The sequence below is a fragment of the Panthera pardus genome, unplaced genomic scaffold (assembly GCF_024362965.1).
Source record: "Panthera pardus isolate Hobbes unplaced genomic scaffold, ASM2436296v1 HiC_scaffold_16, whole genome shotgun sequence".
Classification (NCBI taxonomy): domain Eukaryota; kingdom Metazoa; phylum Chordata; class Mammalia; order Carnivora; family Felidae; genus Panthera; species Panthera pardus.
Window position 1 is genome coordinate 57,913,910 of NW_026526721.1, and position 12,775 is coordinate 57,926,684.

A 12,775-nucleotide genomic window follows, 5' to 3' on the forward strand; every position below is an offset into this window, starting at 1 on the left:
TCTCGGTGTGCACTTTATTCTCAGAGATTTTCAGTAAATATTTACCAGTACCTATTCTCTGTCATACCTACTGGGAATGATCTGGCATTTTTTAGTGTAAATGCAGAAGTCCAGCAAGCACCAGAAAAAATAGCCGGAGGCTGGCCATCCATGCCTAGAGCTTTGATCATGTGCTCGCTTACCTCACTGAAGACATGTTGAGGTTTGTTTAGACCACAGGTTGAAGACAAGCAGTCCAAAGCGGCTGGTGTGGAGACGTCTTTTTCAGTGACTCATCAGTCATTCAAAAATCAAAGCCCACACAAAAAAGGGTGAAATGGGACCACAGACAAAGGCACCCCATTTCTAGGCTCTCTTGAAGAGCAGCTGATTTTGCGCCTCCTTCCAGGAGGGCTGAGGCCCCACCCCGCTGTTCTACCCTCCAGCACTGATATTGCTTGTGTTGAAATCTTTGTAACATGTTTCCATGTTTCCCTGCATTCAAAAACAGAATGAGTGGACTCATAAAATGTATATTTTCCTCATTATTTTTTATTATGCCTCAGATGATCAAGTCACCGGGGGGCAAGGGAGGGGCTGTTCAGGGATGTGCTGGAGACCAGGTTAACTCACTAGTATTTCCCTGACACGAGCTGATTATCTCTGCACTGCAAAGTCCTCTTCTATTGGGGGGGAGGGGGGTGATTTCATGCTAGACTTAACTTTTCATTTATTCATCTGCTAAGTTCTAGACATAGGAGGAGTTAAAATAGAAAGTTCCTGTATTAGTATAGGTTCTCCAGAGAAACACAATCTCTGTATAAGGGGCGATGGGTGCTGAGCTGAGCTGAGAGAGAGAGAGAGAGAGAGAGAGAGACTGATTGATGGATTGATTGATATTACACAATTGTCTCCTGTGGTTGTGGAGCCTAGCAAGTCTGAGGGCTGGTCATGAGCTGGAAATTCAGGCAGCGTTTCTGTGTTGCAGTCTTCAGGAGATTTCCTTCTTCTTTGGGAAACCTCAGTCTTTCTCTTTAAGTTCTCCACTGTTGCATGAGGCCTGATCATGTTAGAGAGGGCAATTTGCTTTATTCAAAGTCTACTGACTTAAATGTTAATCATATCTGTGGGAGCCTGGGTGGCTCAGTTGGTTAAGCACCCAATTCTCCATCACAGCTCAGGTCTTAATCTCAGACTTCTGTGTTCAAGCTTCGTGTTGGGCTCCATGCTGGACATGAAGCCTACTTAAAAAAAATTTTTTTTAACGTTAATCATATCTAACGAAAAAAATTTTCATAGCGACATTAGAATGGCATTTGACCAAACAACTGGGCACCATAGCTTAGCTAAGTTAAACAAAATTAACCATCACTGCCTTCTTACTTTACCAAGGCCAGAGATAAAGTTGGGAAAAGCTTTTTGGAAAGCGTGTTTCCTGAACTATCCCTGCTTATTAAGAAAGAAGTGAATGAATATGACACATGTAAAAAGCCACTAGTAGTGTATTATGATCAAAACTGCCCCTTCCTGCAGGGAGAAGAGGGAGGAAATGTTAAGCTACTAGGTAGGAAAATAACCTGAACTAACCAAATGGCTTATTTTTTGTTTATTTGTTTAAAGCTAAGCTGAAGATTCTGGGTTTATTTTACCCTAAACGCTTGATGGAGTCACTGAAGAATTCTTAAGCATTGAAGTGATAAGATTAGATTTTCAGTATTCAAGACCAATTCATATAGTTATTCAACAAATATTTCATTTTTTGCTTTTTTAAAAAATGTTTATTTTTGAGAGTGGGCGCAAATGGGGGATAGAGGATCCGAAGCGGACTGACAGCAGCAAGCCAGATGTGGCGCTCCAACTTCCAAACCAAAACTATGGATCATAACCTGAGCTGAAGTCAGAAGCTCAATTGACTGAGCCACCCAGGGACCCCTCAACAAATATTTGACAGTGTTGATCATGCCTGAAGTACTGTGGGAAGCACTGGGCATATGATGGTGACACACATAGAGGGTCCTTGACTTCAAAGCTTAGATTTTAGTGGGGAGATGAGAAAAGAAAAGGAAAATTAAATAATTATGAATTTTAGTTAGTGCTATTGAGACAAGAGCCTTGGTTTAGAAGCTTACAGTTCCGATGTCTGTCTACTCCTGTTCCACTAGACCATCACATTCCTGCCCATAAGTGCCAACTTCAAACACAGAGTAATCACTCAGCAACTGCCATTTAACCCCATCCCCTCTCCCACTCAAACACACAGGGTCTTAGATTTGATACTTCCTGACTCTCTCCCCAAAATGTGGATCTTAGCTGTCCCTTTAGACTCTTCCATCTTCCATTGCCCTGGGCGAGGCTTGCCAGCCACACACCCATTGTCTCTCTAGCTCCAAGTCCAATGAAACTATATCTCCCCTGGGCCCTGGGCTTGCTCCTGGCCTTCTCTGGGAGTGAAGTTAAGAATACCAGGTGATCGGGGCGCCTGGGTGGCTCAGTCGGTTAAGCGTCCGACTTCAGCTCAGGTCACGATCTCGCGGTCCATGAGTTTGAGCCCTGCGTCGGGCTCTGGGCTGATGGCTCGGAGCCTGGAGCCTGCTTCTGATTGTGTGTCTCCCTCTCTCTCTGCCCCTCCCCCGTTCATGCTCTGTCCCTCTCTGTCTCAAAAATAAATAAAACGTTTAAAAAAAAATTAAAAAAAAAAAAAAAAGAATACCAGGTGATCAATGAAGGCAAAGGGGATGGAGAAAAGAGTACTATTTAAGAAATTTAAGAGGTAAAAATGGTATGGTTTGGCAATGGATTGGTAATAGGGGTTGGTGAACACGAGAGACTGAAAAAGTTTTCCAGACTGGCAGGATTGGATAACTGAATTAAGAGGTGACTTTTATTTAATTATAGACTCTAACAAAGAAGGAGGGTTGAGGGATGCACACGGGATAAGGACAGGATGATTTGGGCATGCTGGGTCTGCTGTGCCCAAGGGACTCCCTGTACAGTATGTGATGACCACCTTCCTTCCTGTGCACCCCTCAACCCTCCTCTTCCTTGTTCTAAGGATTGTGACAGTTAGAATGGAAAACAGGGAGTTGATATTTCCAGCAAGAGCAAAGCATTCAACTATTTACGAAGTCCTAGAGAATTTAACATGAAATGCTAATAGCCCATGAGAGATGAAACTTCCTTTTGAGAACTAATTATCAGTGAGTTATTTATTAGCGGTAATGTTGCTCTCCATCCATATGGCTCCTTCAAAATTGACTGTGTAAGGAATTTTCCACCTGGATAGTCACTTTGATGAACTTCAGGAGCCAGATGGGATGAGAGACAAAACTAGAGTGTGCAATAGGAAAACAATAAACCACATTAGGGCTTGTCTTAATTACATTGCCTATTGATGTTAACAGACGAGAGGAATCGAGAGCGCTTAGGTGATTTCTCCCCACCAGCACTCCTGCTGTTGGAGATCCTCAGACTTTATCCGGGCTTTTGTTGAAGAGGAGAGCAGGGGATAGGAGGAGAAAAATGCCCCCTTTAAATGTATCCATATTTGCCTTCTTGACTAGCAAATTCATCTCAATGTATGTAACTTTTCTCTTGTACTTTGTTGGGTTGATAAGCCTTTTACAGAGCTAACTTTAATATTAATATTAAAGGTATAGTACATTCACCCACCCATGTTTACATACTGGAGTTTCCTATGTCAGTCTTATAAATACAATACCAGTACGTCAAGAATCAGCCTCTTGAAATGAACAATAAGAGAAGGACCTTTTAAATAGTTTCTTTTTGTTCCTGTTTGAGAAACAGTAAATAAATTTTGATCATCTTCTTTCGGCATAATTGTAACTCATAAAAAGTTGGTTCTTGACAATAGCCAGAAACTCAAATGAGTCTAAAAGAACTGTGCTAGCTATAACCATCACTGTCTGTATCTCAGAAATAAGAGCTTCAAACAACCATTTATAACTTACTGAATACTGACACTAAATCTCTAATCAGAGCTGGGTTCTATACATAAATGTTTTTATTAGCTGTCTTAACAACTCCCCCAAGAGAAACAATGCAATTATCCCCATAATGTGAAACATTATAAAAAGTAAGTGGCCCCAAGCCCCTGGTGACACAACCGGTTCATTGCAATTTCCAGTCCAACACTTGGCCCAAAAGCTAACAGGTACCTGTTTCGTGCTTATTTCTATGAGAATCTTAAGATCTGTAACTATGGGATCATCATAACGTGAAAAAAAGAATGGCAGTTAGGAGTGGGCAGAGGGAGTCAGTGTTTTAAGTGGGCCCTTAATGATTAGTCAACTGAGCAGCCTTGACTTGGATTGACAGCTTTGTTTAACATATTAGGAAACAGAATCCTATTGCTTTATTGGAGTCTTTAAACCCTGTGGCTGGAGCTCATCTCTCTCTTTCATCCTAGCCCCATATAATCAGTTTCTACTTCCTACACAGCCGCCGGCTCTTCCTGTATTTGTCCGGTGAGAAGGAGCCAGTGCAAGTTTAGAGCAAGGAAATGACCTAATTAAAATGGCATTCGACATGAAATCTAAAATTCAAAGACCTATTCTTCCCCTCCCCAAATCTGGCCCCAACTCCCCCGTCTTATCTCTCATGCCTCCATCCATGTCCCATGGGCTCAGGCAGCCAGTGTTACTCACCACTTCCCTAATCAGCCTTGGCTTTACCGTCGTCTCCTTGCTTTCTTAATGCTCTCTCTTCTAAAAGGTCCCTTTTTTCCATAGGAAGGTTACATACAAGTAGCTTTCTTGATAGATTCATTGGGCAGAGATATCCCCTTCTCTGAACTTATTTGCTTTACTTTTTTACAGTAGGTTTTATAGCACATTACCACATTACAGTTATATGCTAGGCAGTAAATTCCTTATATAGAGACACAACAGATGTCTTATTTTGTCTCCATCTTCCAATCCTCTGGGCACATTGTGTGGAACAGAGTAGGTGCTTAATAAATTTGCCTTTGTGTTCTGAATCCTGGCTCCTGCTTTGAGTTGTCAGAAGTCTCTAGAACAGTGAGGTCTGTATATATCTGACACATCAATTCAAACACTTATCCCTGTCCAACGTGGCTCCATAGACTTGTATTATAGCATAGCATAGCATTAGGGAGTTTGAAATCAAGGAATGGGATAACTGGAGAGAGATGAAAGTCAGATGAAAGAAAAAATGAAGAGGAGAGACAGAGAAGCTGAGTTTCCTGCGGTATTGAGGAGTGGTGCTCACAGAGTATTGCTTTTTTCTGTGATGAGCAGATAAGCTACAAAGAAAACTCCTTAAGTCTGCTATACGGAAAAGTAAATCAATTCAGGCTCTTCAAGTGATTAGAAAAGAAAAATGGGCCTGATAAACACTGCTGGGATAGGTTGATTAAAGTTTACACACACACACACACACACACACACACACACACACACACACACACACAAGCGGCCTTTTCCTACCTAATTCCAATACAAACTCACAGAAAAGGTTACGGGCAGGGGAGAAAGATAACATTTGATGCAGAAATTAATCAGATGTTTCAAATGTATTTAGATTATTCTCATAATTAGAGAAACAATCTTAATAGTTCGAACATAAAACTGTACAGGGGTAAAAATGTCCACTTTAATTTTGGTTAATATTATGGTGTTAATTTGAAGAGCTAAGGTATTTTGTATACTTCATATGTTTAAATATATATTTGAGAACACAGAGTAAAATCCAAATATCCAATAAGGTTGTTGAAATAAAAAACACATCAAAGATGTTTAAAAAAAATGGTAGGAAGCAAAATCTTTATTTCCATAGTACAATCATTTAATGACTTTGAGCTTCCTGGCAACCAGGATACAAAGAGAAACATGGGTTTACACAGTTCTCCTTAACAACAATGGCAAATCCACTGTGAAAGTAGACAAAATACCTTTTCTAAGAAATGAAGGAACATCAATTTTTTAAGAAAGAGAAACTTTATTTTAGTACTAAATTCTAAAATGAGTTTATGATGTGGAACTCAACATAGGATAATCCAAACAAAATGGTTGATGTCATTGACAACAGTTCCACAAGAGAAGACAAGTGTGGTTGGAAACGACTCTTTCGGTGAGGACTTTAAATATGCCAGACATGGAAAGAAAAGAACTGCATGATCTCACTTATATGTGGAATCTAAGGGTCGATTACATAGAAGCAGAGAGCAGAAAGGTGATAACTGGGGGCAGAGAGATGGGGGAAATGGGTGGGGAAAGTGGGGAGATGCTGGTCAAAGAGTATAGAGTTGAAGTTAAAAGTATAAACAACTCTAGAGATCTAATGTACAACATGATGACTATAGTTAATAATATTGTATTGAATATTGGAAAATTGATAAGAGGGTAGATTTCAGGTGTCCTTACCACCCACACAAATAAGGTAACTATGTGAGAAGATATGTTAGGCTTAGTAAACCTTTTACTATTTGTATGTCCATGAAATCATCATGTTGCCTTAAATATATACCATTTTTATTTTTTAAAAAAGGAAAAAAAAAACTACACTTTCGTGTGTTCCCTGGGTGCTACCTATCTCCTGTGGAAAGCATGGTGCCTTATCACGTTCATTCATTAAAATACGAGTCAGGTATTATCAGTCTCATTTTTCAGAAAAGAAGCTTGTTTCTCAATGAAAGTAAGTAACACATTCAAATGGGGCTGAGTCAGCCATTCAAATGGGGGTCAGCCATTCAATGGGGCTGACAGAGGGCTGTCTGACTCCACGACCAGTGATCTTTCCATTGCACTCTGCAAATAAAAAATTCTCGATTCTTTATACAGGCTTGGGGCACCTAGGTGGCTCAGTCGTTTAAGCTTCTGACTTCGGCTCAGGTCATGATCTTGCAGCTTGGGGGTTGGAGTCCCGTGTAAGTGCTCTGTGTTGACAGTTCAGAGCCTGGAGCCTGCTTTGGATTCTATCTCCTTCTCTCTCTGCCTCTCCCCCACTCATGCTCTGTCTCTCTCACTCTCTCAAAAGTAAAAATAAACGTAAAAAATTAAAAAAAAAAAACAACTTCTTTATATAGGATTAATATTAAAGAGAACATCAGTACAAGTAAGCTGTTCCACAAGTTGGACTGGGGTTGAGAATGGCCCAAGTTACTAGCTATAAAGATGTGTTAGGCTATCACTGCAGAGAGAGGAAGAGATGTTCAGGTTCAGGACATGAGTTAATCAGGTCTAACTGGTGTTTGCTGATGAGAAGGCACAATAGCAAAATTAATTCCAAATGCACTAACTCATAAGTAATTTACAATATCACTTTGTGCAACATTTCTCCGTTTCCTACTTCAGGGGAGGAAACAGCAAAGTAAAATCAGGTATTGCAACCACTCCAGATCCTAGAGAAGGGGACAGGGAAGGAAGTTCTGCTGTGTTGTTTACGACACCAAATCCTACTGGACAATAGAGAAGGGCAGATAGAGTGAGGTGTGGCTCTGGTCTGGGATTACATAGGGGACTTCATTGTAAAGAACCCAGGAAATGGAAAAAGTAGAAGGAAAGAGCTCATTTTTTTTCTATTTTTAAAAATATCATAATTAAAAGAAATTCTGATAAGAATTATTACATAATAGCTGGTGTTACATTTTGAGTGTCTTCTCCACATTTTAAGATGCTTGGAGTCTGCATTTCACATTTAGTTTAAGCTTTGCACCTTTTGGGGGAGCGCTTCATCTCAGGCGCCCGTGGAATAATGAAAGCTATTGAAAACCACACGAACGAGGGGCGCCTGGATGGCTCAGTCGGTTAAGCGGCCGACTTCGGCTCAGGTCATGATCTCGCGGTCCGTGAGTTTGAGCCCCGCGTCGGGCTCTGTGCTGACAGCTCAGAGCCTGGAGCCTGCTTCCGATTCTGTGTCTCCCTCTCTCTGACCCTCCCCCGTTCATACTCTGTCCTCTGTCTCAAAAATAAATAAACGTTAAAAAAAAAAAAATTAAAAAAAAAAAAAAAGAAAGAAAACCACATGAACACAAGCAGGAGTGAGAAGTACCACTGGCTTTAGTCACTTTAAAAAGTCACAGTGAATAAATACTCTTTGAGCCCCTCCCATGTATGTGTTGGTAAACATACTCCTCAGACCCTTTGGGGGAGCACAACCATCTTGAAAATGTCTATCTGGTCAACTGGCATCATTCTGGGCAAGGAAATATTTGCAACCATGTGCTCTGGCCCAAAGCTACCGTGCATACTAAATGCCAGCCATCATTCTAGGGGCATTGGGGATCTATCTCTGGAGAGAACAGACAAAAATCCCTGCCTGCCCAGAACTCCTATTCTAGTGAGGAGAGTTAGACAACAAATACAACTTTTAAAGGACATTTTATAATATTATAGAAGGTAAAAATTCTGTCAATAAAACACTAAAGAAAGCTTACTATATGAAGAATGCATTTTTAATTTTAAATACTGAGGGTAGGCCTGAGGAACATGGTGACAATTGATCAGGGTCTTGAAGGAAGTGAGGGAGCAAAACAGCTGGGGAGAGGACAAGTCCAGACAGAGAGGCCAGCTAGCATAAAAGCCCTGAGATGGAAGCATACCTGTCCAGGGATCTAGTCCAGGAATACCGAGGAGGCCACTGTGGCAGGAGCTAAGTAAGTGAAGTGAGAGAAGTAGGAGCTGAGGCTAGAGAAAGGCAGATCATGTATTGTCCTTCTGGGCTACTGTATGGACTTTCGCTTTTGTTCTGATTGAGATGGGGTTCATCGCAGGGTTTTGAGCAGAAGAGGGATATGAGCTTCCTGTTGAAAGGGATTGCTCTGGCTAGTGTGTTGAGAAGAGCCCAGAGGGGGGCAAAAGTAGAAACAGGGTTAGGGCAATCAAAGTGAAGACATGATGGTAGGTTAGACCTGGGTGGTAAGAACAGTGGTGGTGCTAAGCAGTTGAATTCTCGGTCTTCTTTTGAAGTAGAGCTAAAAGGATTTCCTGACGGATTGGATTGGAAATGCAAGAGAAATAGAAAATCAAAGATGATACCAAGGTTTTAGGCCTGATAGGAGCGAGACTTGAGTTTGGACAGGTTGGGTGGGGGACAGAGGGAGGACTCTCAGGATGTCAGCGTTGGAAATGTTCAGTGGGAGAAGCCCTATAGGCATCCAAGTGAGCAACTGCCTGAAGCCTGCAGTTCAGGGGAGAACGCCCGGCTGGAGGTGAGATTTGGGAGTCGTTACCACATAGGTGGTACTTAGTGCCATGAAACAGGATGAGATCACCATGGGAGAGAGTGTGGATAGACAAGAGATCCAAAGTCTGAACCCTGGGCACTCCACAGCTCAGCGGCTGGGAGAAAAGAAGGGACAGGCAAAGGTTAGGAATGAAGCCATGAAAACATGGTGGTGTGGAAGTCAAAACCGTTTCCAGGAGGAGAAAGTGATCAACTGTTAATTGCTGCTGACTGTCCAAGTGAGGTAAAGACTGAAACACCTTTTGATTTGAGAGTTTGATCTCGGTAAGAAGAATCTGAGGGACGTGGTCAAAGCAAAAGCCTGACTGGAGTAAATGGGAGGACAGCACATGGAGACGGCTTTTGTTAACAATTCTTTGTTTTGTTTTTAAAGTTTATTTGTTTATTTTGAGAGAGTGCAAGCAGGGTAGGGGCAGAGAGAGGGAGAAAGAATCCCAAGCAGGCTATCAGTGCAAAGCCTGATGTGGGGCTTGAACTCATGAACCATGAGACCTGCGTGGAGGTCAGATGCGTGAGCCATTGAACCGCCCAGGTGCCCCTTGTTAAAATTCTTTACAGGCATTTTGCTTTAGCAGAACAGAAGAGGGGCAAGTGGCTGGTGGGGGAAGTGGATTCAAGAGTTTTTTGTTTTTAAGATGGGAGAAGTAGCATGATTTTATGTTGATGGAGATGATCCAATAAAGGGAAAAAATTAATGAGGTAGGAGAAGAGAAAACTGCAGGAGCACTTAACCTTTGGATTGGCCTCTGTATGTTTCTGTGGGGCAAAGAGCCAGGACCGGGTGGGGATGGGGTAGTTCTATAAAACACCAAGCAGTTCATAGATGAGTCTCTCCCTGAAATTAGAAATCAGGCTTTTTCTTGCACAAACGAAAAGTGCATTAAAGAAGCCATTTGTTGGGTGACTACTAGGGCCACTCATGGTGTCAGGTACTTTGCCTACATTATGCAAAACCTTATTAACCGACTTCCAGCATCAGTATCATTATTACTGCACTGTAGACCAAGAAACTGTTACTAGGAGCTAAAACAACTTCCCCCAAACCATACAGAGCATAAGTTAAATAGCTTGCATTTCATGGTGCTCTCTTCCTTGCTTCTGCGGGTTCCTCGAGGGCCGGCGGCCTTTATCTTTGTAACCCCAGAGAAGGGCTCCCGACTTGGCAGAGACTCACATTACCGCGTGCCCAGATGGACCGCGGATTGCCCTGGGTCCATTTCGGTGCCTTCGTCCGAGGCACTCGATGAAGGCCATTCACCACCAGCATTGTTCTCATTGGTTGCAGCAACTGAGAAAAAAAAAAAAAAAGTTGGAAAACAGAAACTTTCAAAAGAAATTACCGAAAGGAAATCAGAATTAGTTCCAATCATCAGCCCTTAGCTGAGGCCATTTCCCAAGGAGCTCGCAAAGCTGCTCTTCTGACGCATCAGGTACCTGCCCGCGGGCGAACTGTCGGGAGCAGGTGAGGTGTGGTCACCTGGAGTTTCCCAGTTGAAACTTCACGTCGGGCGAGGAAATCATCACCCGAGGACGTGTACCCTCCCGCCCTTCTTCCAGCTCGTAAAAAAAAAAAAAAAAAAAAAAAAAAAAAAAAAAAAGAGAAAGAAAAGAAAAAGCCTGCCACAAACGTCTCTAGCGCGGGACTGTAAAGGCACTAGAGGCGGCTTTGAGAACTGGCGCCGGGAGCCGGGGCGAGCAGCCAGGCTCCTCCAGCAGCCGTGAAAAGCCCGAGTGCACACCGCCCGCGAGCTGGGCGGCTCACCGCCTTACCGCCTCGAGTCCCAGGGTGCCCGCCGTGGTGGCTGCGAAGGGGTCGGGGCCCGGGAGCGCGGCGCGCGGAGCCCACCACCGCGGCCCGAGGGGGAGCGCACAGCGTGGCGTGGCTCACCGAGCGCGCCTTCCCGCCCTGGCCGCCGGGACCCCGCCGCGCCGCAGCGCCAGGTGAGGATGGGGGGGCGGCGGCCGGCGGGCAGGAGGGGGCGGCGCCGGCTCCCGGTGTCCGGGCCGCGCCCCTGGGGGGCGCTGCCTCCCCCGCGCCGAGTTGGTCGCCGCCGGTTGCGCGGCGGAGGGCTGGGGGCGGAGAGGAGGCAGTGGCCGCCGGGGCCGAGGAGGGGCGCGCTGACTGCGCACCGCTAGCCCGGAGTGGCCGGACGGCGGCGGCTGGAGCTGCGGCGGGGCCCGGCCTGGGGGGCCGGGGCCGGAGGGAGGGCGGGGGCCGGGGCCAGGCGAGAGGGCGGCGGGGCCGGTGGAGAGCCGCGGCTCGAGGAAAGATGAGACGGTGAGTGGGAGCCGGGGACGCGGAGTTGCTTTGCTTCTCTTGCAGGCTGTAGGGACAAAAGCCCGGGTTGGGGTTAGCGGAACCCTGGCCGCGCAGTTTGGGGGGCCCTGGACCCCGGTGGATGGCTGGACCCTGCAGGAGAGTGTCGGCGTAGGGGAGACTCACAGAGTGATTGCAGGGAACGGGCGGGATTTGGTGGGGCACCGGAGGCAACTTTTGCCCAGAACTCTGGAATGACCAAGGGGAGAGGTATGGGGATCTTCGGTGGAGAGCTGCTTTGTCGCGATGGGCGGAGGAAAGAGAAGGTCTGCTGCAGGATGGTGTGGGGCGCGGGATTCAGAAAAAGACCCCCCTCCGCCCCCAAATATCTGACTGGCTGCGCTTCTGATTCCACTGTTTCAAAAGTGGGGCTCGCAAGTTTGAACCGTGCAGAACCTCAGATTCCGATCTCCAAAAGTTTGTGGTCTGGCCGTCTCCGCAGCCCTGGAGACAGCGGCTGGAGGAAGCGTTGGGGAATGTCCTGAACCCCTGTTTCACCCGCGTCGGGCAGGGCGGAGGCGCGGCTGAAATGTTTGCTGGTGCATTCAATAACTTAGCTCCAGCAGTCATCACTTTAAATTAAAGTGTCCAGGAGCTGGCTAACTCCCGCCACCGCCAGGCAATTAAAAGGCTGACAGGCTGTCCCTTCCAGGGGGGAGGTGTTCTGTTTGAAAGAGCTTCGGAAGTCCAACCTGCTTCCAGAGGCTGCCCATCTACCTTTCTTATATGGAAGAGGGAACTGTGCCCGCAGCCTTTTAAATTGGTAGACTGGCCTGGGGCTGGAAATACTCTGGGCAGGCCCTGCCCTCATCCCTGGAAGTCTTCCTCCGGCAGCTCTGAAGTAGCTCTCACGAGTTCTAGAATGCACAGCTCATCACTGCCAAGCGCGGCTGGGAGTGGAACTAGAAGAAGCAGCGTACGAATGTGGATTCCTTTTAGGAGAAGTATTTGTCAGCCATATTTCCCTTCATTCTATAAATGTGTAAGTTGCGGACACTTCTTTTCAAGTACTGGAGTGTAACTTCGAGCTTCCTCGTTCGGTCTAATTTAGGTGTTTGACATACGTCCCTGAGATTCTGACTTTGTCTGAATTCAGCTGGGAGCGATCTAAATGAAGTTCAGTTTCAGAGGGTTAAACTTTTGCCCTGAGAGCACTTGAATTCTTGCTTCCTGGTAGGATAGCAACAGAGTAGTTGGATTTGGGATAAATAAACCTTTAGAGTTGCCCAGTATTTTAACAGAATGGCTATATCCCTG

The 12,775-nt window shown here is 45.1% G+C and overlaps 1 protein-coding gene across 4 annotated transcripts in view; it reads left to right on the top strand.

Moving 5' to 3' along the window:
* Positions 1 to 12,775, top strand: part of PHLDB2 (pleckstrin homology like domain family B member 2) — a 229,566-nt gene that overhangs the window by 107,563 nt on the left and 109,228 nt on the right. The window contains exon 1 of one of the 4 annotated variants that reach the window (XM_019448314.2): positions 10,805 to 11,142. The exons of 1 other annotated variant lie outside the window; for it this stretch is intronic. Coding sequence is in view for 1 of the 3 variants with exons in the window: in XM_019448311.2 (XP_019303856.1) it covers positions 12,497 to 12,500 (4 nt within the window). In the remaining 2 variants the exon portion in view is untranslated. Of the gene's footprint in view, positions 1 to 10,804; positions 11,143 to 11,321; positions 11,480 to 12,194; positions 12,501 to 12,775 lie in introns of those variants that run through there. 2 more of the 4 variants (XM_019448313.2, XM_019448311.2) reach the window with 2 other exon arrangements.